Genomic DNA, 20,925 nt, shown 5'->3' on the forward strand with positions numbered 1-20,925 from the left:
TCCTTGCGCATTGCTTTTTCTACCTATAAATAGGTTCATTTTATAAAATGTCCTTTTCTTCAAGAGGTTGAGGCAGGGGGATTGCTTGAGGCCAGGAGTTCAAGACCGGCTTAAGCAATATAGTGAGATCCCATCTCTATGTTTAAAAAACATCTCATTTTCTTTATTCTCAGAAGATAACTAATAAAGGATTTATTAGTTATCTTACAACATACTTACAACATACCATGTAGGAGATACCAGATAACTCAGGAACTTGGTAAATTGTGTAATAGTTGTATGTCCTGAAAGGTAAACTGATTAGATGGTATTATTATATCTCAAGGTCTCTTCACTCTGAGACCTCTGGTTCATCATGAATTAGATTATGGTATCTGATGGGATGTAAATAAGTTACCCCCAATTTTTTTTTTCAAATACCGCATTTGTATAAACAAGAACTGAAGATATTCAAGAGATGCCAGTTGCAGATAAACCAAAGTATAGAGTTTTTCTTATCTGGTTTCTATATTCACATTCTGAACCTATCATTTTACCCTATTGTGTAAAGGGAGAGCATGGAGAACGGGGCGATGTGGGAAAGAAAGGTGATAAAGGAGAAATTGGAGAGCCTGGATCTCCAGGAAAACAGGCAAGAAGCAGTTTTTAATGTCTCACTGTGATTTTATACTCTAACTGGTTCCAACCTATATTGACTCTTACTCTTCTTCCACTAAGTAGGGTTTACAAGGACCCAAAGGAGACCTAGGACTTACAGTGAGTATCCATTCTAGAGGGTAATTGAGGGTTTTGTGCTTGCAAAATTTTTGCATTCATGCTTTAGCTTTATAATTATGAATTTTTGGATGCAGAATTCCAGTTTCTATAGAGAGCAACTACTACCAGCCCAGTGTTGACTTAGATGCATGAGGTAATTGAATCTGACTGTGAGGGGAGAAATAAAACTTTGTCCTGCCTTATGGTGGGTGTGTGTGACTACTCCACTCGGATCCTTGGTAGAAATGATCACACTGCTATTACTGGCCAACAAGGAGGTGGCTGTTTCAAAAAAGCCAGATTACCAAATAACTTTAATTTATGTGGTTCATCTCATTTTAGAATGAGGAATTTTTCCTGAACTAGTTCCTTTAGAAACGCTCTGAGGAGAGCAGCAATCACAAAATTGGGATTACATTTATGTATTGATTCAATTATTCAATAAGTATTTTTTGAGCATCTACAAACGTTTTCCTGTTCTTCTCCCCACACCATTAAGAACAGAAAACGGACTCTTTAAAGTCTCATGAGTGGAAGGCAAAGTCTCATTCTTCCTTTCTGATTTGAAGGCAATCCATCTTCTGGGGTTGAGGAAAAACAGATACCTTTTCCTTTTTTCCTGTTGGACTTTTCCAGGGGTTGTGGTCTAGGGGGGCTGACTCGATGTACTGTACTAGGAACATCCAAGTGTGAGGGAGTGACGGTTCAGGTGGTGAAGGCAAGAGCTGAGAGCTGGGCATGTGACCAACAGAACTGTACATGTGTTCTGTGGGCTGTCTGCCTTTTTCTCTTTGCTGTTCCCCACCATAAGTCAGACCCCCAAAGATGCCGATAGTAGATGAAGTAGCTACATATGCACAATTTCTCCCCAAAAGTAGCAGGGGAGAGTGTATGTAAATGAGCAGAGGAACGTTTCCTGTAGGTTTATACCTGCCCTACTGTTCCAGCATGGGGAGAGGGACTGGTTTCCTTTCTCCATTCGTTTATTCATTCATTTCACCAACCTTTATTGGACGTATCCAGTAAACCTTACTCTGAGTCAGGCTCCAAAATAGGCACTGGGGAAATAGTGGAGATGAGGCTACCTCTCAGAACTGAAGGAGCTCACAGCCTGGTGGAGAGAAAGACAACAAAGGATGTTCACCTACATAGTGATAAATGCTATGATAGAAGAAGTGATCTGGGGGTCCAGAGCAGACAAAATGGTGTATGATGGTGTTTGAGGGCAAGATGGGCTTTATCTCTTGAGTGGAAGTTTTTCAACCAAGAGGCAGAGACCTTAGAAGTAGGGACATCATTCTGCTGACTTTGGCTTTCTAGATTCTGGAAGAAGAGACTAGCAAGACAAGGAGAGTGAAGGAAAAGAGAATTTGCATTAAGTGAGAATTTAGTGTGTGACAGGCTCTGTTAGGCTCCTCTACATCAGTACATGTTAGGCTCCTTACCTAGTACTGCAGGGTGTTTTAGAGGCTCCTGCTCTGGAACCCTGGTCCTTTTCCAGCTGCACTCCTTTCTCCAGGTGAGAAGTCCTTGGGGCCAAAGCGCATGCACGTATGTCCCTCTGTGCCACACACTGGAGGCATGGAATTCCAGAATTCTTGGTTCAAACGGCCACAGGTTTGGAGAGCTGAAGCGCTGGCCTGGATGCACAGGTCCAGCCAAGAGGTGGCCAAACAGCAGGTGGTTTCAGGGGATTTGGACAGAGCTTGGAAATGAGGACTGGTTCATGGCATGAATGCTGGCCAAACCCCCATGCAGTGTAGGTCTAGTGGGTTGTGGTACAAGAAGACGGTGACAGGCTGATGGCGATAACCTTCTCTTACCTAAGATCCCACCTTTAATCTGCATGATAGCTCCATGAGGTAGATAGTATCTCTACATCAAATGGAGACACACAAGTTGGCTGAACATTACACCCAAAGTCATCTAGCAGACACGTAGCAGAGCCCTTATAGCTAGAGATGGCCTGTCTGATACCAAATTCAGGCTACTCCCCCATGAAAGGTGTTCTCAAAAGGCCTCTTTCCTCTCTCCCTCTCATCCTTTCTGTGATCTAATGTATCCCCCAATAGCTATCAATTGTGCAGATCCATTTTAGACTAACAAGCTCCTCTTTTAAGAGGCAAATGCCATTGATGGCATTAAATGTCTTAATACATCCCATAAAATTATTTAAAAAGACTCTGTGTCTCCACCTGTCACTTTGGTGTTAGCATTTCCCAGTGTCTGGCCTCAGTCTTCCCTGTCTTCAAACTCTCAGGGAATGCAGCCACTAAAGGCAGGGGACATACAGTTTGAAAAGGCTAATTCAATAGCACAGTGATGGCATATCGTGAATGAAAAAATAGTGTTTTTATTTTAAACAGAAAGAATATATTTATCGAATGTGGGGAAGGGGAAACATGGTGGTTTTAAAAAGGCTGAGAAGCCCTGCTCCAGGCAATCTTATTTTTAGTCCCTGTTTTAACAGGCAAGTGTATGCTGGCATTTCTTAAATCTACCCCCTGCTTGGACAATTCTCCTGAGCACCAGATCTTACATCCTAGGCTGCCCGTGGACATATCTAGTTGGATGTTTTATAGACACATGAGACTTAGCCACACTCAAGCTGGGCTCCGTCATCTTCATGAGCTCCCAACCTGCCCCCATCCCACTCCTGCCTCTCTCAGAGTATGGCCGCACCATCATTTGCCTCCTCTTAGACTCTTTCTTTCCCTCATCCTTTCTTCCAGTTACTCACCAAGCCCCTCATCTTCCCCTGGAATGTCCCTCCAGGCCTGTCCTCCTCATCCGTTACTACTACCACAGCCTTCCGATGTCTTTTTTTTTTTTTTTTTTTGCCTGAATTATTTAGGAACCTCAAACCCCTCCACTGGCTGCTATGATCATCTCTCTTAAATAAAAGTTCCACTAGAGCTCTTCTCTGCCTGGGGATCATGTGAGTCCCACTGCCCAGGATAAAGTTCATACTCTTCAACATGACACAAAGGTCCTCAAGAGTCCATCTGTCTCCAACATTTCTTGTCATTGTTTCTGCTATGTGCCCTGATTCATAAGTTTACTCGAGTACTGTAATGCAGTATGCTCTGAGAGAAGGCCGACCCCCTTGCCTAAATGTTCCCCTTCCCTGTCCCAACCTGGTCAGAGTCTGCCTCCCTGGACCACAGTCCCATCCTCATTCTCCTGCCCCAGAAATCCCAGCAGATCGAGATGGTTCCTCGGTTGTCCATAGCACTTATGAAAGTCTTCGTCTGTCTACTTCTTCCTAGATTGTGAATCCTTTGAGGGGTATAAATATGATGCCTTCATCATTGGCACCAAGTAGCCAAGGTAGTTATTCAGTGATTTTAGGGGAAGGAATGAACTCTTCCAGTCACTTAAATGCAAAGAACATGAAGACATTTATATGTATGGTGACTTCAAGCATTTTAAACCTGATTATGCCACAAAATATGTTGCAAAATTAAAATCCAGCCTTGATACATGCATTGCTCTTATAAGTGAATAAAAAGCAAATATTCCCATAGAAAAAGGTAGGACAAAGAACATACACAGATATGCACAAGAGAATACAACTTGGAAACATGCATATGAAACGAAATGTAGCCTCATGAATATTTTAATTAATGTAATTTAAAACAATGATTTTGATCTACCAATTGACAAAGATGATATAATAATAACAGCCAGCATTGTGTGGCTAAAATAAAACAGATTTTCTTATCTACTGCTGTTGGAGGTGTCAGTTACTACAACTTTTCTAAAGTACAGTATGAGAGTGTATATCACAGAGCCTTTAAGTGGCCGTACATTCAATTTCAGTAATCAAGTTTTTCAGAATCCTTAATAATGTGGAAAATGAATTATAATATAGTATTGTGACAAATTATAACCCTAAAACTTGATGTATAGTATTTTCTCCATTTATAAAAAATTAAACATAAATATATAAATACATACATTTCCCTTCTAGATATTTTTAATATAAATATATAAATACATACATTTTACCTTTCTATACATGTTCTTGTTTCAGATTTTTTAAAATGTCTTTTTAAGTGTGGGAAAGCATGACAAAACCTAGAAAAAAAGAAGACTGTTGACTCTCATTTTGTAGAATTGTATTCTATAACTCAGCATTGTGGTAGATGTTCTTTTTAAATAGCCACTTGGAATCATTAGCTTTTATGTACAGTTTAAAAAGTTAAAATATTATGAATATTCCCCATATATTCTACTTTTAAGCCATGTTACAGGCTACATCACCTCCACCTTGATTCTGTCATTATAGATTTGTTCTTAAAAGTTTTACTTTTGCACCTGTTAAAATTTATTTTCTTAGATTGAGTCCACTGGTCTTCCTGTTGAGATCTAGGCTTCTGTTAATCATCTCTTTTAGCTTCAAGTGTTTGACAAATGTGGAATCCTGCCTTCTCTAGTCTCATCATACTTACTTACAAACACACTTGCACAGGGAAGAGCGTTGGCAGCTTTATTTCTAGTATGCAGCTCATTTCAGGCCCTTCTGATGGAGCTCATGGGCAGCAGGACAAGGAAAGGGCATTCAGGAACACGGGGAAATGTCACAGAAGAGCCAAAGCGAGAGTGTTAAGAAGCTGAAGAGAGGACTTGAAAAATCAGGAACTAGCACAGAAAAAGAAGGGAAAACGTAGCACAGAATGAATTCTCTGCAGGCATTGGGGCTTGTCTTGGTTGCTCAGCACGTGTGGTTTAAATTGTGTAACTGAATGTATATATAGTGCCACACCACTGTAGGTATGTTAAAGTCGCCAGACCCTGTGTTGATGTGTGCATTAACACTGATTAATCCATACCATAGCCCTGAGACACAGATACTATTAGGGCATCAAATGCCTGAGGTCACACAGCTGATAAATGCTGCAGTTGCAATTTGAATTCCAAAAGTCTCAGCTATTAAGTTTCACAGCTCAAGTGCATTTTAGTTATGGTATATTATAGTCAACTTTTGATTTCAGTGTTATTTATTTTATTTTCTGCAGTGAAAGGATTAAATCAAATGGTCAATGCTGATTGTAATAAGATATCTTTTATAGCTATAGGAAAAATATTATAGTCATTCATATAGTAATACATTTTCTTTTATCCCCTAGAAAGAAGAAATTATCAAACTTATTACGGAAATATGTGGTAAGATTTGACTCTCCAGAAAAAATCATCACTTTAAAGCATCAGCCCCACTACGTACTGTGTTGGTGAGAGAATGTGTTTGTCCAGATGTATATTATATAGCTAGTGGGAAAATGTAAAGCTCATTTGAAGTCAATGGATACTGAAAGGAAGCAGTAAGAGAGACTGTGGAAATCCTGATATAAGAAAATAAAATCATCTTCCTAGACTGGTTAAGGCATGTGAGGGTGCCAGCCTAGACTATGTAGGCAGCCGGGCCTTTTGTTAGCACAGTGCTTGTTTGTATTCTGTGACATTTACCTGAGCTGAGAAGAAAAACTCGACAAAGGAAATATGACTACAAGAGCCAAACTGGTATTTGAGTCCAGCCTAGCTGGTGATTAGAATGTCTGTGTTTTTCCTGAAGCCATGAATTCTTTCTGAGTAGAGGTTTGAGTTGTACTCAGTCCCAAAGGTGGGAGGACAGAGTCAAGTGTTCGCCTTGCTTCACAACTACTAAATCCTTCCATGGCTGAGTGGTAGACTTAGAGTTACCAGAAAGAGGAAGTAAAGAAAAGAAATTAGCCAAAAGACAAGAGACTAGTGGAATAATGATGAGAGAATCTTCTGGGTTTAAAGTAGTCAGAGGCAGGCATATTGTTGTCCTTCTATACAGAGAATCCCAGAACCAGCTTATTTCCTAGAAGACTGCTGGGCCTAAGAAGCAGCCTGGGAGTCTCTCTAGTGAGAGAGCAATCTAGACATGGCTTCTGGGTTCTAGAAGCCCTATAAAAATAGCACATGATTTCCTGATGGTTTTCTGTAGTAGGCTTGTTGAACAACACAAAGATATGAATAAAGAAACAGAACCCTGATAAATTTCCTGGTGACTCTGGCAACTGCTTTACATGGTTGTTATCAACTTAAATAGAAGGTTTTTTTAATTGACTAGTGTTCTCGGGGATTACTCCCCGAGAAAGCTTTCATAGCATGGATGTACTGCTGGCCTCCTTGATAACGTGAAAGCTGCCATAGTTGTCACTGTGGGTGACTGGAGACATAAACTAGAGTAGTTAGGGATAGCTGTTCCTGTGTACATTTAAGATCCCAATCCTTCCACCACAATGACAATTTTTCATCCCATTACTTCATCCGCTGGCCAGCCTGGTGAGCAAATTTCAATTTTCGTATACAGCTATGGTTGAAGACTGAAATATCAGCTTTCAGATTCAGATTAAATACAATGGTGGGAGATAAACAGCAAATGTCAGATGGTGGTTACCTCTTTGGGAGAGGAAGAGGAATGTTATTGGGACGGCATCCACAGGGCATGCTAACTCTTTTAAAAATATTTTATTTTATAATCCAAGAAACGAGCACATAAGTATTTATTATTATCCACTACAGTGTTTTTCCCCATACATATATTATATTATGTATTATGTATATTTTAAAAGAGTCAAGTATAGAAACCAGAAGGGAGAGAGCTGTCAGGTATTTTCACAATCACAGAAAAGGAAAAGAATAATTCAGGTCTCAGGTTCATCATTACCTTTTTCTCCCCTCCCCTCAACAATCTGATGTCAATCATTCCCACAATGTTTCTATCTCGACATTCATCTTTTAGGTTGTGGGCCCAAATGCAAAGAAACTCCACTAGAGCTGGTGTTTGTGATTGACAGCTCAGAAAGCGTGGGCCCAGAGAACTTCCAGATCATCAAAAATTTTGTGAAGACTATGGCTGACCGGGTGGCTCTAGACCTTGCCACAGCCCGCATAGGCATAATCAACTATAGCCATAAGGTGGAGAAGGTGGCTAATTTGAAGCAGTTCTCCAGCAAGGATGACTTCAAGTTGGCTGTGGACAACATGCAGTATCTGGGGGAAGGCACATACACAGCCACTGCTCTCCAAGCAGCCAACGACGTGTTCGAAGATGCAAGGCCAGGTGTAAAAAAAGTGGCCTTGGTCATCACTGATGGGCAGACAGATTCTCGTGATAAAGAGAAACTGACAGAGGTGGTGAAGAATGCCAGTGACACCAATGTGGAGATATTTGTGATAGGGGTGGTGAAGAAAAATGATCCCAACTTTGAAATATTCCACAAAGAAATGAGTCTAATTGCTACTGACCCAGAGCATGTTTACCAGTTTGATGATTTCTTTACCCTGCAAGGTAAGGAAGGCTGTCTGGCCCAGGGGAAAGGCATTTACGTTGTTTTTCAAATACCATATCACTGGTTTGTCCTGACCAAATAGAAAAATCTGGAGGCTAATAAGGCTTATGCCAACATTAAATGGTAACACATAAACTCCAGAAGATTAAAAATACTTAGTGTCATTGAGTTTGGAGGATACAATCCCTTGTCTTTAATCAGGGTTAATAAATGCTGAGTTGGCTTTGGAGTTAACTAGAGTCCATGGTCAATAGACAGGAATGGAGAGAAACAATAGGACTTGGGGATATTGCTAATATTGGTTAATGTTCAGAAAGTTACCTAACTAAAATAAGGGATTGAGCAAGCCAACAGCAAGACAGAAAACAGTCAGGAAGTCAAAATGAATTAAGAAGTACATGCTGAATGAAAAAAAGAGTTATGGTCATCTAAAGAGATGAGAAAGGCAAGTAACTGGGATGAATTAGAGGACATGTTCTATTCTCTGTTTTTATGAAAGCAGATAATGATGAGTAAACAGGTTGATACCAGGAATTTATCTCAAAGAACAACCTTTTAAAATTCATTGTACAGTGCCAGGCACAGTGGATCACGAGGGCAGGAGTTAGAGAACAGCCTGGCCAGCGTGGTGAAACCTCATCTCTACTAAAAATCCAAAAATTAGCTGGGCATAGTGGCGTGTGCCTGTAGTCCCAGCTACTCAGGCAGCTGAGACAGGAGAACTGCTTGAACCCTGGAGGCAGAGGTTTCAGCGAGCCGAGATTGCGCCACTGCACTCCAGCCTGAGTGACAGGCGAGACTCTGTCTCAAAAAATAAATAAATAATAAACAATAAATACAATGTATTGTACAGTCAATGCTAATCTGATGGGCTTCTCTGTGCTAAGTTTATCCTTTCACATTAACTGATATTTACTAATGAGCCATCCTAGGACATTGATCTAATTTAATCTATGATTAAATCATGGTCAGTATGACTTTATAATAAAATGTATACCAATTCTTTGGAAACTGATGATTCACTCTGGCAGGCCTGCACTTGGCAAGTTTGTGAAGTAAGTGAAAGACTTCAGTTTGGCTTCATCCTTCTTCCTTTACCCACCTGGGAGGGGGATCTGATGTGGCTGGGCACAGCCCATCAGTGCCTCATGCCCTGCCTACTCCGTGTACCAGCACACTGGCCTTAAGGAGAGCATACCATTCTCAGAAACTTTCCATTTGTTATTTCTCACCTTCTCCAGAGCTTTCTAACCTAGGGTTGGTTCTACTTCCTCAATACCCTGCTGGCTGACTGGTGGGCTTGTTTATCTGGTATGTTCAATCTCACTGGGCTTTGAATGTGTTAGAATAGTCAGAGACATTTCAGAGCCAATTTATATTTAATCCTTGAAGAGCTTTATCATTCTATCTGGAGTTAGTAATTTGTTACAGCCTGTAAGGAGTATTTTCAACTGGCTGGCCATTTGCTTTCCTTAAAACCAGAGGTAGTTGCCAATTCAACTTACTATGGGTGAGGCTAGCTCTTGACAAGGAGTGATTCATGGTGAACAGAGACACTTTGGATGAACATATACATTAAAGTCATTCTTTTGCCTCTTTGTGTCATATATATTAAATCAAGTTATTTTAGATGACCTCTTACACAGGATGTAAAAATGCTTTTATAAGTTAGTTAACTTAGCAGTTGATTTCAAGTAATGGGAAATTACATATTTTAAGGAGAGTGCAGATATTTTAAAATGAGTTTTAAGTATTGTTTCATTGCTTCTACTATCTCTCTTTTCTACTTCTTTTCAAAAGACACCCTGAAGCAAAATTGTTTCAAAAAATTTGTGAGGATTTTGATTCCTATCTCGTTCAAATCTTTGGTTCATCATCACTTCCACCTGGATTTGGGATGTCAGGGGAAGAACTCAGTGAATCTACTCCAGAGCCTCAAAAAGAAATTTCTGAGTCAGTAAGTAACTGTCTCACTTACTCTGTGAGCTTAAAATGGTGTATTCTCTCTGTATGATATCAAAGATCATTCTGCCCTGCATTGTCAAGAATCAGCTGAGGCATGTGTATTTTTACGTCCTTGGCTCTAAGTGTTAGTAACTTGACTTTAGATTTCTAGTTCTGAAATAGCATTAGGTTTTGTAGGGTATTTTAAAAAACTTATATATTTTATACGTATTTATTAAATGTTGCAGATAACATTTTTATATTATACTCCTATCACCATCAAAGTAACCATGTATGCTAGAACAGATTAACACGACACTCTGAATTCACCTACTTGCCATGCTGTGCAGTGCGTTTCATACCAGGCCACAACTCTCCCTCTTCGTCTGTGCATCTGCTTCCCACTTTGTACCCTCTCATGTTTTTTCTAAATATGCATATGCCCAACTGGCCACTCTCCCACACTCCAAGCCATGCGTTTGCTCATTTGGCTTCCACCTCCTGTGCTCTGAGTGAGGACTGTGAGGGAGGCTATATATGCATATGGTGCAAAGTAGATGCTCTGTTTCAGAGCTCCTCAATCACATAGCATGTGAAGAACCACCTTCTGAATCAATTGAGACAAATGTGACTGTCCTCACAGCAAGCTTCTGGGAACTGACTTCAGCCAATCAGATTATGGGCAAAGATTAGTTTTTTTAAGGAGAAAATGGGGGAGACTTTTGTAGTTACTGATGAGTGCTATAGTCTCTTCTCCACCAAATTGCAACTTGGGCAAGTCTAGACCAATTTCTATTACCCCCATGGACATCCTCTGGCAAGCAGGCACACAGCAGTCATAGCCCTGTTCTGTAAGCTCAGTGAAGTCCTTGCACTGCCCTTTTCTGAAGCCTTCATGTACATGAAAGAGTGATCATGAGCCTGTGCAACAGTGTTCCAACATCAGGATTCAGCTAACAGTCTACTTAGACTAAGGCCCTAAGGAACATTCAGATCAGTAGTTGGACTCAGGGCCATTCAGGGCCATTCAGGAATCAGGCCTGCGATACCATTCCTAAGGGCACAGACTATAGAACTTACTAGATTCTCATATCCTGTTCACAAAAGGGCACAAAGGCCTCTAACATATTTCTATTTGATTAAATAGTAACCAACTGCAAAATGGGTAATTCCAGTCAGGGCAACAGATTCTACTAAATTGCAGATTGAAATTAACACAAACATTTATACTCCATGGTCTATACCAGGGGTCAGCAAACTCTGTAAAGGGCCGTATACTGAATAGTTTTGGATTTTCAGGTCATTTGATTTCTGTTCCAATTACTCAACTCTGCCTTTGAAGTAGAAACACAGCCATAGATAATACTTAAATGAATGAGTGTGGCTGGGTTCTGATGAAATTTATTCACAAGAACAGATAGTGACTCAGATTTGGCCCACAGTGTTGCCAACTGTGATCTATATTGTGCATTTTAAAGTAAATTCCAGACAATAATGGACACAGTCTATCTCCTCCTGAGCATGGACCGCTACCGGGGCCTCTCCTGTTTGTGTGACTTATCACTTTGTCCCTCTCTAGTCAATTGACATCCCTTTCTAAAGTCTTCCTAAACAAGAGCAAGCTCAGGTTTCATCCATGAATTGATGCTTAAACTGAGCCCTCCTTATAGTCACTGAATCACATTTTTTGCTATATTAATACCAGTGAATTCCAATAGCATGTATTGATTATTAACTGCTGTGCTAGATGGTGTGGCTCTTAAGACATGGCTCCTGCCTGAGAGAAGCTCACACTCTTTCAGGGAGATAGGTAAGTACAAGATGAATTACAAATTTTAGCAAAGCTATGAAGGAAGCACAGAGATGATGCAATTAATTTCAGGAAAGAGAAATGGGAAAGTGTCTTAGTCTGTTGGGGCTGCCATAACAAAAATACCATTGACTGAGTGGCTTAAACAACAAACATTTGTTTTTCACACTTCTGGAGGTTGGGAAGTCTAAAATCTGGTGTTTGGTGAGGGCTTGCTTTCTGGCTTGTAAACAGCCACCTTCTTGTTATGTCTTCACATGGCTGAGAGACAGCTCATCTCACATATCACTTCTTATAAGGGCATTGATTCCATACATAAAGGCTCCACCCGCATGACCTAATCACCTCCCAAAGGCCCCACCTTCAAACACCATCACACTGGGGATTCAGGTTTCAATGTATGATTTTTGAAGGGACACAAACATTTAGTTCATAACATGAGGCATCACAGAGGAGGTGACATTCGTTGAGTCAAGTTTTAAGAATAACTAGGAGTTTTTCAAGAGAAGAGCAGGGGGAAGGGTATTCCTAGCAAAACAAAACAAAACAACTAAAAAAATGGTAGGCAAAGGGAGACTTTAAAGTGCCATGGCATTTCAAGAAAGTTGAACAAGTTCAGTCTAATTGTAGCCTAGGGTGTGCGTGGTAGAGTGATGAGAGTTAAAACTGGACAGGTAATTTAAGGACTCATTATAAATGTCTTAATGTATTAAGGCAAGGAGCTTGAACTTCATCTATAGGCCAGGCAGACAGAGACAGCAGAGGAGTTTTAAAAGCAAGAGTCATATACTCATATTTGGTTCACAGAAAGAATAACCCTGATTGCTGTGTGAAACATACCTAGGAGGAGGTGAGGAGACTGGAGGCTGAGATATGAGGCGTGATAGTCCAGGGAAATGATAATGAGGCCCTGAAAGAAGGCAGGGGCAGTGGGAATAAAAAGGAGGCACAGACTGAAAAGCCATTTCTAGGGTACAATTAACAGGATACAGTGATTGAAAGGATTGGAAGTTAGGGAGAGGGAGGGGTTTGGGTAGGACTATCGGGTTTCTACCATGGAGATGAGATGGATTGAAACACTATATACTGAGATGGAGAATATAAAAGGCAAGGTGGTTTTTTTTTTTTTTTTTTTTTTTTTTAAGGAAAATAGTGAGTTTAGTTTGCATCATGTAAAGTAGAGGTGCCTGAGGGACATCCAAGGCAGTTATGACACATAATGAGGAAAAGTAAGAACAAATGCCTCTGTATCACGTCCCAGGAAGCTTGATGGCCTTGAGAGACAAATGACATTAACAGACTAGGACAGATGAAGCTTTCTAGTAGCTGGGGAGGGGAGGAAATAAGAAAAAATACAACCAAAATACTCTGGATTTATAACACCAAGAGCCACATGAAAGGAAGCTGAGCATCAGCTAAGTCTCTGTAGGGGGAACTTTGACCCAGATAGCGGGACCTTGCAGTGAACTTGACCTTCTCGGATCACACCTCTTGTCTCTAGGCTTTCTCATTCTGGCTCTTTTTAAAGAAGCACCAATGCAAAACTGAATTTTTAAACAATTATTTCCTTATAGATATTTAGTTTGAAAAAACATGTGCATTTATATTCACATTTAAATCTTTGACAGAGTCATGCATCGTTTAGTGACAGGGACACTTTCTGAGAAATGTTTCATGAGGCAATTTTGTTTTTGTGTGAACATCAGAGAGTGTACTCACACAAATCTAGATAGTATAGCCTGCTACACACCTGGGCTAGATAGTATAACCTATTGCTTCTAGGTTAGAAACCTGCACAGCATGTTACTGTATTAACTACTGTAGGTAATTGTAACACAATAGTAAGTATTTGTATATCTGAGCATATCTAACCATAGAAAAGGGTAAAAATACAGTATTATAATCCAATGGGACCACTGTTGTGTATGTGGTGTGGTTGACCAAAACGTCATTATGCAGCACTTGACTGCACGCACATGCACACACACATAGTATACACATACACATATACAAAAACATATTTATGCCTCTGTGCATGCACACCCACCTTTATCTAATAAGTGTAATTACAGTATCCAAACATCTAAAATTAAGTGAATCTGTTACAACCTTTCTATTCTCAGATCATTCCTGAGCCTACCCTAGGCGATACTGCAAAGCTAATAAACAATCATGTCAGAAGTACCATTTCCCTTTTGTTTTCTCTTCCTTTTCACTGTTGTCCCTTCTGTCACTCCCTTAAGACACCTAACTCTGTCCTTCCTTCCTCCTCTTCTTTCTACCAAAATGCGTTCTTCAGGAAAAATAAAATTAACATTCTCTCACTGTGATCGTGAAAAACATTCAAATTCTTCATAAAACCCTGAATAACAACTAATTGTTAGTATCACTACAAAAGGTTGCTGTATAAATATTATTTATTGCTTATAGTAGACTTGTTACCCTCAGAATATAACTTGCACCTGTGTTATGGAGGAGGAAAAAACAAAAAATAATAAACATATTGCTAACTGATCTAGAAGAAATATTCCAGACCGAGAAGTCAGGAAACCTGGCTTGTGGTCTTAGTGCTGAAGCTAAGAACTATTCTCTTGACTCCAAAGCCTGTATTTTTTCTATTTTATTATTTCTGAAATTGGGATGCATCTATTTAATGTGTGTGGTGTTTTTTCAAAACTATTTAAAAATTTATAGTACATCTCATGATGAATGACATCTTAGAAATGAAATCTGATAGCTGCCTGACATTAGGGGAATCACCTATTTTCCTGAGGTCTCAGTTCTCTCATCTGTAAGATAAAAGATTGTTACTAGAATGTTCTTCCTGTTCTAAAAGTATATGATTACAGCTGTCAAAAATATTTACTGGGTAAAGCCAGAATGCAGGCTATTTTGCTGCATTTTAATGTATGAGAGGTTTAAACAGAACAAAATCTTGCATTCCACCCTTTATGAAAGCCACAGTTAATCCAGAGAGGTGCAGCCCAAACTCAAGGTGTTCCTAAAGGCCCCCAGGAACTTTAAAATGCAAATAAATCACCTTCAGATTAAGTATTTGAGTGCAGAGAGACCTGACAAAGAAGTGGGTTTGATTCTTGGGGAGAATCAATCAAGAAGGACTCCTGAGAAGCCAGACAATTTGAAGATGCTGGCTGTGGAGCCCACTGGCAGTAGAATCCCCAGAGCCGAATTGGAGAAATTTTGACCCACACTCCTGGGAAAATGCTAAGTCTTAACACAAACACTAATGCAGATGATCATTAGCATTCATCCAGAGCAGACATGCCTTCAGATTTGAAGACTTTGTAATATATGCAAAATTCTGGGCAATAAATTACGAGGAAAATGTTCGGAAATCAGAAAGCAAAAGACCTTTTGCATGTGGCACCTGATCAGCAATCCTCCTTAGAGTCCATTTTCCTCCCCTTAAAGATCAGCTCAAAGGCTGAAAGAGAATGGTGATAACACGTCTGCTTCTCCAGCTACACGGAGCAGCCCTGGACTCCAGGTGTCGGCTCTCAGGTGCCCCTAGACTCCTCGTTTGTGCCTTTGACTATGGTGTCCCTGCTTGGAGCTGGAGCCAGTCTTCTTTTCTAAGGCAGGCCAGTGTGGCTAGAGTAGAAATGTGCAGAGCTTACAGGCAAGCTTGTGTTTTTAGATTTAAGATTTATTAAAAAGAATAGAAATACAACAAACATTTGACTGCATTCTCACCACCCAGAAGTAACCAGTGTTTCCATTTGTTCATTCACTCTTTTTTTTTTTTTAAGTTTTTAAAAAATATTTGTATTTTTAAAATTTTTTATTAATTTTTTTATTTCCATAGGTTATTGGGGAACAGGTCGTGTTTGGTTACATGAGTAAGTTCTTTGGTGGTGATTTGTGAGATTTTGATGCACCCATCACCCAAGCAGTATGCACTGCACCCAATTTGTGGTCTTTTATCCCTTACCCCTGGAGTCCCCCAAATCCATGTTTTTCTTATGCCTTTGCATCCTCATAGCTTAGCTCCCACATATGAGTGAGAACATATGGTGTTTGGTTTTCCATTCCTAAGTTACTTCACTTAAAATAATAGTCTCTAATCTCATCCAGGTCACTGTGAATGCCATTAATTCATTTTTTTTTTTATGACTGAGTAGTATTCCATCTGAGTAGTATTCCACAGTTACTACTGAGTAGTATTCTACAGTTTCTTTATCCACTCATTGATTGATGGGCATTTGGGTTGGTTCCATGTTTTTGCAATTGCAAATTGTGCTGCTATCAACGTATGTGTGCAAGTATCTTTTTCATATAATGACTTCATTTCCTCTGGGTAGATACCCAGTAGTGGGATTGCTGGATCAAATGGTAGTTTTAGTTCTTTAAGGAATCTCCACACTGTTTTCCATAATGGTTGTACTAGTTTACATTCCAGCAGCAGTGTAGAAGTGTTCCCTGTTTACCACATCCATGCCAACATCTATTGTTTTTTGATTTGGGCCCTTCTTACAGCCAACTGATCTTCAACAAAGCAAACAAGTCTGTTGACTGTTCCTTTTGCCACACAAAAGCTCTTTTGTTTAATTAAGTCTCAGCTATTTATCTTTGTTTTTATTAAATTTGCTTTTGGGTTCTTGGTCATGAAATCCTTGCTTAAGCCAATGTCTAGAAGGGCTTTTCCAATGTTGTCTCCTCTAGAATTTTATAGTTTCAGGTTTAGATTTAAGTCCTTGACCCATCTTGAGTTGATTTTATATAAGGTGAGAGATAAGGATCCAGTTTCATTCTTCTACATGTGGCTTGTCAATTATCCCAGCACCATTTGTTGAATAGGGTGTCCTTTCCCCACTTTATGTTTTTCATTCACTCTTGCTTCAGATAAAGTCCTAGCTTTTTCCCTCCAGAGCTCTTTTTCCTCATCTCTCCATAGGCAATCACTATCATGAATTGGGTGTGTATTCTGCCAGTCGTTTGTGTTGGTTAAATCCAACTTTTAGAGTTGGAAGGCAGGTTATGGCCTAATCTTTTTTATTTGAAAAATGATGACATTGAAGTCTAGAGGAATTAAATAATGCAAATTTATCTTTTTCTCTTTCGCTCTTTGCATATCCTTATTGAGTTCAACCTAAAGATGAGTATAACAGAAAGATTAACCCATTGTGAATTTATTCAGTGGATACTTTTTGCCTATTTTATGCTATGGAGATAGAAAAAAAAGAGATAGAGAAAGAAGAAAAGAAAGAAAAAAGATATGGCATAATTTCTCTTATCAGGAAAGTGGTATTTCTTTAGCAAACAAATTATACAAGATAGTGGAGGGGAGGAAAACATTTTTTTTCCCTCTACCCATCTTAGGGTTATTAGCTAGGGCCTTGTAAATTAGACTGACAAAAGACAGATTAACAATAGGAAAACACCCAGAAGTTATTAACATGCAGCATATACACATAGGAGCATGGAGATGAGTAGCTCAAAGGGGTGGTTAGCACTTGGTCTTATATAGCATCTTAATGAAAGAACAATAGAGCTTAGAGGAGTGACAAGACAATGGGAAAGGACTTTCTACAGCAGCAGATGATGGGAAGATAAACATATGGGTGAACTAATGGAAGATAAGGATTAGTGAATAGTTTGTTATGTAGAGTCCTCTGGTGTATCTCTGGACTAACTAAGGGTCTACACTCCTCTTGAGTCATTAACCCTGATTTTCCGAGGAGGGATGCCTTTACGAATGTATGTCCTGCATTTAGACAAATGAGCTTGTCTCTGATTCTCAATTGCCTTCAGTTTAAAATAATCAGTGTGCCACAGGGGCATATTTTGGGAGGCATATTCTGTTACTCTTCAATAGGATAGGACTAAAGGTTAAATTACACACAATCAGCATCAAGTATAGAAGAGTCAGAAGGTACTGTGTATCATCTAGAAGGGGAGAATCAGTACTGAGTGGGTTATTGGAGAAGGTTTTGCTCATGGAGACCAACTTTTCCTAGGCTGTGGTGGAAGGGTTGATATTGAGAGCCTGAGGCAGAATAGAAAGGAAGAAGGAATGAAAGATCCTGACCAGATATTCTGGGAGTAGTGGAAGGCAAGGTTACGAAAATGTGGAGGAGGCTGGGCGTGGTGGCTCACATCTGTAATATCAGCTACTTGGGAGGCTGAGGCATGAGAACTGCTTGAACCTGGGAGGTGGAGGTTGCAGTGAGCCAAGATCGTGCTGGGCAACAGAACAAGACTCTGTCTTCAAAATAATAATAATAAAAATAATAAAATAAATGTTATAGAGTCATGGTGAAATATAGTGTCATAATACAGTATATTATGTCATAATATAATATATTTTTTAAAATAGCATAGAGCATAGAAAACCAAACACACAGTATTTTTTTGTAAAAAAAAAAAAAAAAAAATGGATATGCACATAGAAAAAAGACTGGGGAAAAATATACCTGAATACCAACAATGACTATGTTTAGGAGGTAGAATTACTTCTGATTTCTATTTTCATTTTATGATATCCACATTTTCTAAAATTCCCTTCAATTAACATGCTTGCTTTTGTGGTAAGGAAATTATAAAAATTGCAAGCCATAATAATTATGCATTTGTTGAAATAATCTGACATCTCACTGAGCCAGAAAATTAATGAAATTATTTTCACTTACTAAAGTTAATTTTGCTTGTCTTGGAATCTGTGGTATAATGTTAACAGATGTCAAAATTTCCAAATGATTATGTGATTGAGAATGAAAACACACATTCCTAAGCTTAGAAGAGGTAAAATATAGCTTTTGAGAACTCCAGACTTGAGCAAGGTAAATATTTAAAGGCTGAGTTAATTCCTTGAAGAAAACTGTGCTGCTTGGCCCACCTCTTCAATGGAACAGTCTCACCTTCTAGACCGTATATCTGAAGTGTAGACTAATGTCAGTTGACTTTTATGTTTGATAGACTCCTCAAACTCTTATTTCTTGCTTAAAATTAAATACATGCAAGCAAAAAACAACAGGCTTTTTTTTTCCTGAAGATTTGTCACTAGCTTACCAATAACTTTTGGAAAGTTTCTTAATCATTTATAGCTTTGTATTCCCTCCAGTAGAAAATAAGGGACTCAGTGCTGGGCTCAAAGAGGCCAAGGTGGAAGGATCATTTGAAGTCAGGAGTTTGAGACCAGCCTGGGCAACACAGTGAGACTCTATCTCTATGAAAAATAAAAAAGAAAATAAGGGACCAAGAAAGTTTTCTTCTAGCTTTAAACTCTCTAATATAATGATTATTTTAAAAAGTTCACATTCAAATTGCTGTATGTGCATACAGGATCATTCCGAAAGAAAGAGGAACCTCAAGTAATTTCCAGTTTTGTCTCCGCTTGTACCAAAAGTTGTGTTCAGGGGACAGTGAAAAGTTCCTATTGTATTTGAATTGTATGCCCTTTATATAGGGCTAACAACCAATCCAAATGGAAATCTTTGCTCTGTGTCACTTGATAGTAAATCACTGTAAAACACACACATATATGAGTAATGGTACTCATTAGTTTTTCCCTCTTGTGTGTGTATGTGTGCATGCACACACACAAAAAATCAAAAGCAATAGAACAGCTTAGCTGGCAGAGGGCAGCTAATGATGACAGCATACCAGGATCCCTGAGTAAAAAAGCATAAAAAACTATATTGGTCACAGATTTGACTATTTAAATAAATAAAAAAGCAAACAAACAAATAAACAAGAAAAACCGTTGCAAGGATAAATAACCAAGTGTCAGGACTCAGGTGAATGACTGATTCAATTGCATAGAGCTGGAATCCAAGGAAAAATTTGAAAATGAAAAAAGAATATAATTATTCCCATAAAAGATTTGTCTAGCTCCTGGTAATTGTCAAGAATAACTGACATGAATTTTATTATTATACTTTAAGTACTGGGATACATGTGCAGAATGTGCAAGTTGGTTACATAGGTATACACGTACCATGATGGTTTGCTACACCCATCAACGTGTCATCTACATTAGGTATTTCTCCTAATGCAATCCCTCCCCTAGACCTCCACCCCCCAACAGGCCCCAGTGTGTGATGTTCCCCTCCCTGTGTCCATGTGTTTTCATTGTTCAACTCCCACTAATGAGTGAGAACATGTGGAGTTTGGTTTTCTGTTCCTGTGTTTGCTAAGAATGATGGTTTCTAGCTTCAGCCATGTCCCTGAAAGTACATCAACTCATCCTTTTTTTTTTTTTTTTATTGTACTTTAAGTTCTAGGGTACATGTGCACAATGTGCAGGTTTGTTACATATGTATACATGTGCCATGTTGTTGTGATGCACCCATTAACTCACCATTTACATTAGGTATATCTCCTAATGCTATCCCTCCCCACATCCCCCTCCCCACAATAGGACCTGGTGTGTGATGTTCCTCTTCCTGTGTCCAAGTGATCTTATTGTTCAATTCCCACCTATGAGTGAGAACATGCAGTATTTGGTTTTCTGTTCTTGCGATAGTTTGCTGAGAATTATGGTTTCCAGCTACATCCATGTCCCTAAAACGGACACGAACTCATCCGTTTTTATGGCTGCATAGTGTTCCATGGTGTATATGTGCCACATTTTCTTAATCCAGTCAGTCACTGATGGACATTTGGGTTGATTCCAAGTCTTTGCTATTGTGAATAGTGCCGCAATAAACATACGTGTGCATGTGTCTTTATAGCAGCATGACTTATAATCCTTTGGGTGTATACCCAGTAATGGAATGGCTGGGTCAAACGGTATTTCTAGTTCTAGATCCTTGAGGAATCACCACACTGTTTTCCACAATGGTTGAACTAGTTTACAGTCCCACCAACAGTGTAAAAGTGTTCCTATTTCTCCGCATCCTCTCCAGCACCTGTTGTTTCCTGACTTCTTAATGATCACCATTCTAACTGGTGTGAGATGGTATCTCATTGTGGTTTTGATTTGCATTTCTCTGATGGCCAGTGATGATGAGCATTTTTTCATGTGTCTGTTGGCTGTATGAATGTCTTCTTTTGAGAAGTGTCTGTTCATATCCTTTGCCCACTTTTTGATGGGGTTGTTTGTTTTTTTCTTGTAAATTTGTTTGAGTT

General features: G+C 39.3%; 1 protein-coding gene across 3 annotated transcripts in view; it reads left to right on the forward strand.

Annotated features, from left to right (window-relative positions):
* COL28A1 (collagen type XXVIII alpha 1 chain) overlaps positions 1–20,925 on the forward strand; it is a 186,714-nt gene that overhangs the window by 158,666 nt on the left and 7,123 nt on the right. For 2 of the 3 annotated variants that reach the window (XR_001889567.1, XR_001889566.1), the window contains exons 29-33: positions 551–631; positions 721–756; positions 5,889–5,925; positions 7,532–8,080; positions 9,882–10,038. Coding sequence is in view for 1 of the 3 variants with exons in the window: in XM_017893897.1 (XP_017749386.1) it covers positions 551–631; positions 721–756; positions 5,889–5,925; positions 7,532–8,092; positions 9,893–10,038 (861 nt within the window). In the remaining 2 variants the exon portion in view is untranslated. Of the gene's footprint in view, positions 1–550; positions 632–720; positions 757–5,888; positions 5,926–7,531; positions 8,093–9,881; positions 10,039–20,925 lie in introns of all 3 variants that reach the window. The other variant, XM_017893897.1, reaches the window with a different exon arrangement.

The sequence above is a fragment of the Rhinopithecus bieti genome, unplaced genomic scaffold (genome assembly GCF_001698545.2).
Source record: "Rhinopithecus bieti isolate Rb0 unplaced genomic scaffold, ASM169854v2 scaffold_23881, whole genome shotgun sequence".
NCBI classification, from domain to species: domain Eukaryota; kingdom Metazoa; phylum Chordata; class Mammalia; order Primates; family Cercopithecidae; genus Rhinopithecus; species Rhinopithecus bieti.